This window comes from Micromesistius poutassou (assembly GCF_964030765.1).
Source record: "Micromesistius poutassou genome assembly, chromosome: 9".
Taxonomy (NCBI): Eukaryota; Metazoa; Chordata; class Actinopteri; order Gadiformes; family Gadidae; genus Micromesistius; species Micromesistius poutassou.
The window spans coordinates 766424-767498 of NC_140279.1; the positions used below are offsets into that span (position 1 = coordinate 766424).

General features: G+C 43.2%; 1 protein-coding gene across 1 annotated transcript in view; it reads right to left on the reverse strand.

The window, feature by feature from the left end:
• Positions 1–634, reverse strand: part of creb3l3a (cAMP responsive element binding protein 3-like 3a) — a 7955-nt gene extending 7321 nt beyond the window's left edge. Inside the window, exons 1-2 of the mRNA XM_084472756.1 lie at positions 532–634; positions 1–64 (exon numbers count right to left, since the gene is read on the reverse strand). The exon at positions 1–64 is cut by the window's left edge and continues 53 nt beyond it. Of these exons, the coding sequence (XP_084328882.1) occupies positions 1–64; positions 532–552 (85 nt within the window). The 5' untranslated portion in view covers positions 553–634. The remainder of the gene's footprint in view (positions 65–531) is intronic.
• Between the last annotated feature and the right edge of the window lie 441 nt (positions 635–1075).

Genomic DNA, 1075 nt, shown 5'->3' on the forward strand with positions numbered 1-1075 from the left:
CGTGACGCAGGATCCCCTCGTTCTGATCGAACAGCCAGTCCAGCCACTCTACGCCGTCGGAGCCCTGAAATGATGGGATGGCGTTTAGAGACACAGCGCTGCGCTCTGCCTAACCAGCCTTGGCAGGGAGATAACACAGGGTTAGAGGCTCGTAAAAACCTCCATCTGTACCTTCTGTGCTCCGCGCTATCTGCTCTCTCGGGACTGTTTGTACCCAATCTCAGAATATCACACAAGTACATTTGTAATTTTAATTAACTGTTTCACAATATTTTCATTCACAAAGTATTAAATAACCGTGAGGCAGAACCAACAGGGTCAGAAATAAGATTCATAGAATCTAGAATCTTTCCTCTCTCCGAATATAAACACACTTACTTTTTTTTTGAGACACATTTACATAAAAGACATACAAGTACACAAGGGTACTAAGGACACACACAAAAAAATATATATAAACACACTTACTTGCCAACACAAATTTTTAATAACGAACAACACAAAATGGCAAAGAAACGCAAACATGTTTACCTGGTCTGAGCGGTGGGACATGTTCTCACTCCTTGGCTGGTCGACGAGCGATTCCCAAACAGAGGGAACATTTGTCCCTGATCCCGGGACGCTTCTCTACTGTATTACTCATCCTGGGTGTCGGGTCCAAAGTTTAAACTCCAACACAGCACACCCTGGCCAGCTGCTCCAGCTGTCTTCCCATTGGCTACTGGACAAGATAGCGTTTGAGTGGCAGGTCGAGAAAGAGGGAGTGCAGGGAGAGTTTGTTCCTCTGTAGAGGGAGAATGATCGAGGCGGTTAGGATGCAAAGTATTGGGAAAGAGAAGTTTGTGCTTTCCTTTTGCCTTTCTTTTACAGATGGATTATTGATTTGAGGAAAGATATCAGCCTAGCATCGATTTCTAATACACTTGTCTGTTGAACAGCATACGTTGGATATTGGTGAATAGAGTAGTTATGGGTTCTTTCTTTAAATTGAATATACACTTCTAAACTTTCCCACTCCCACTTTCCCATTTCCCACAAGTTTGATTAAGATGGAGAGATCCATCTTAATCAAATG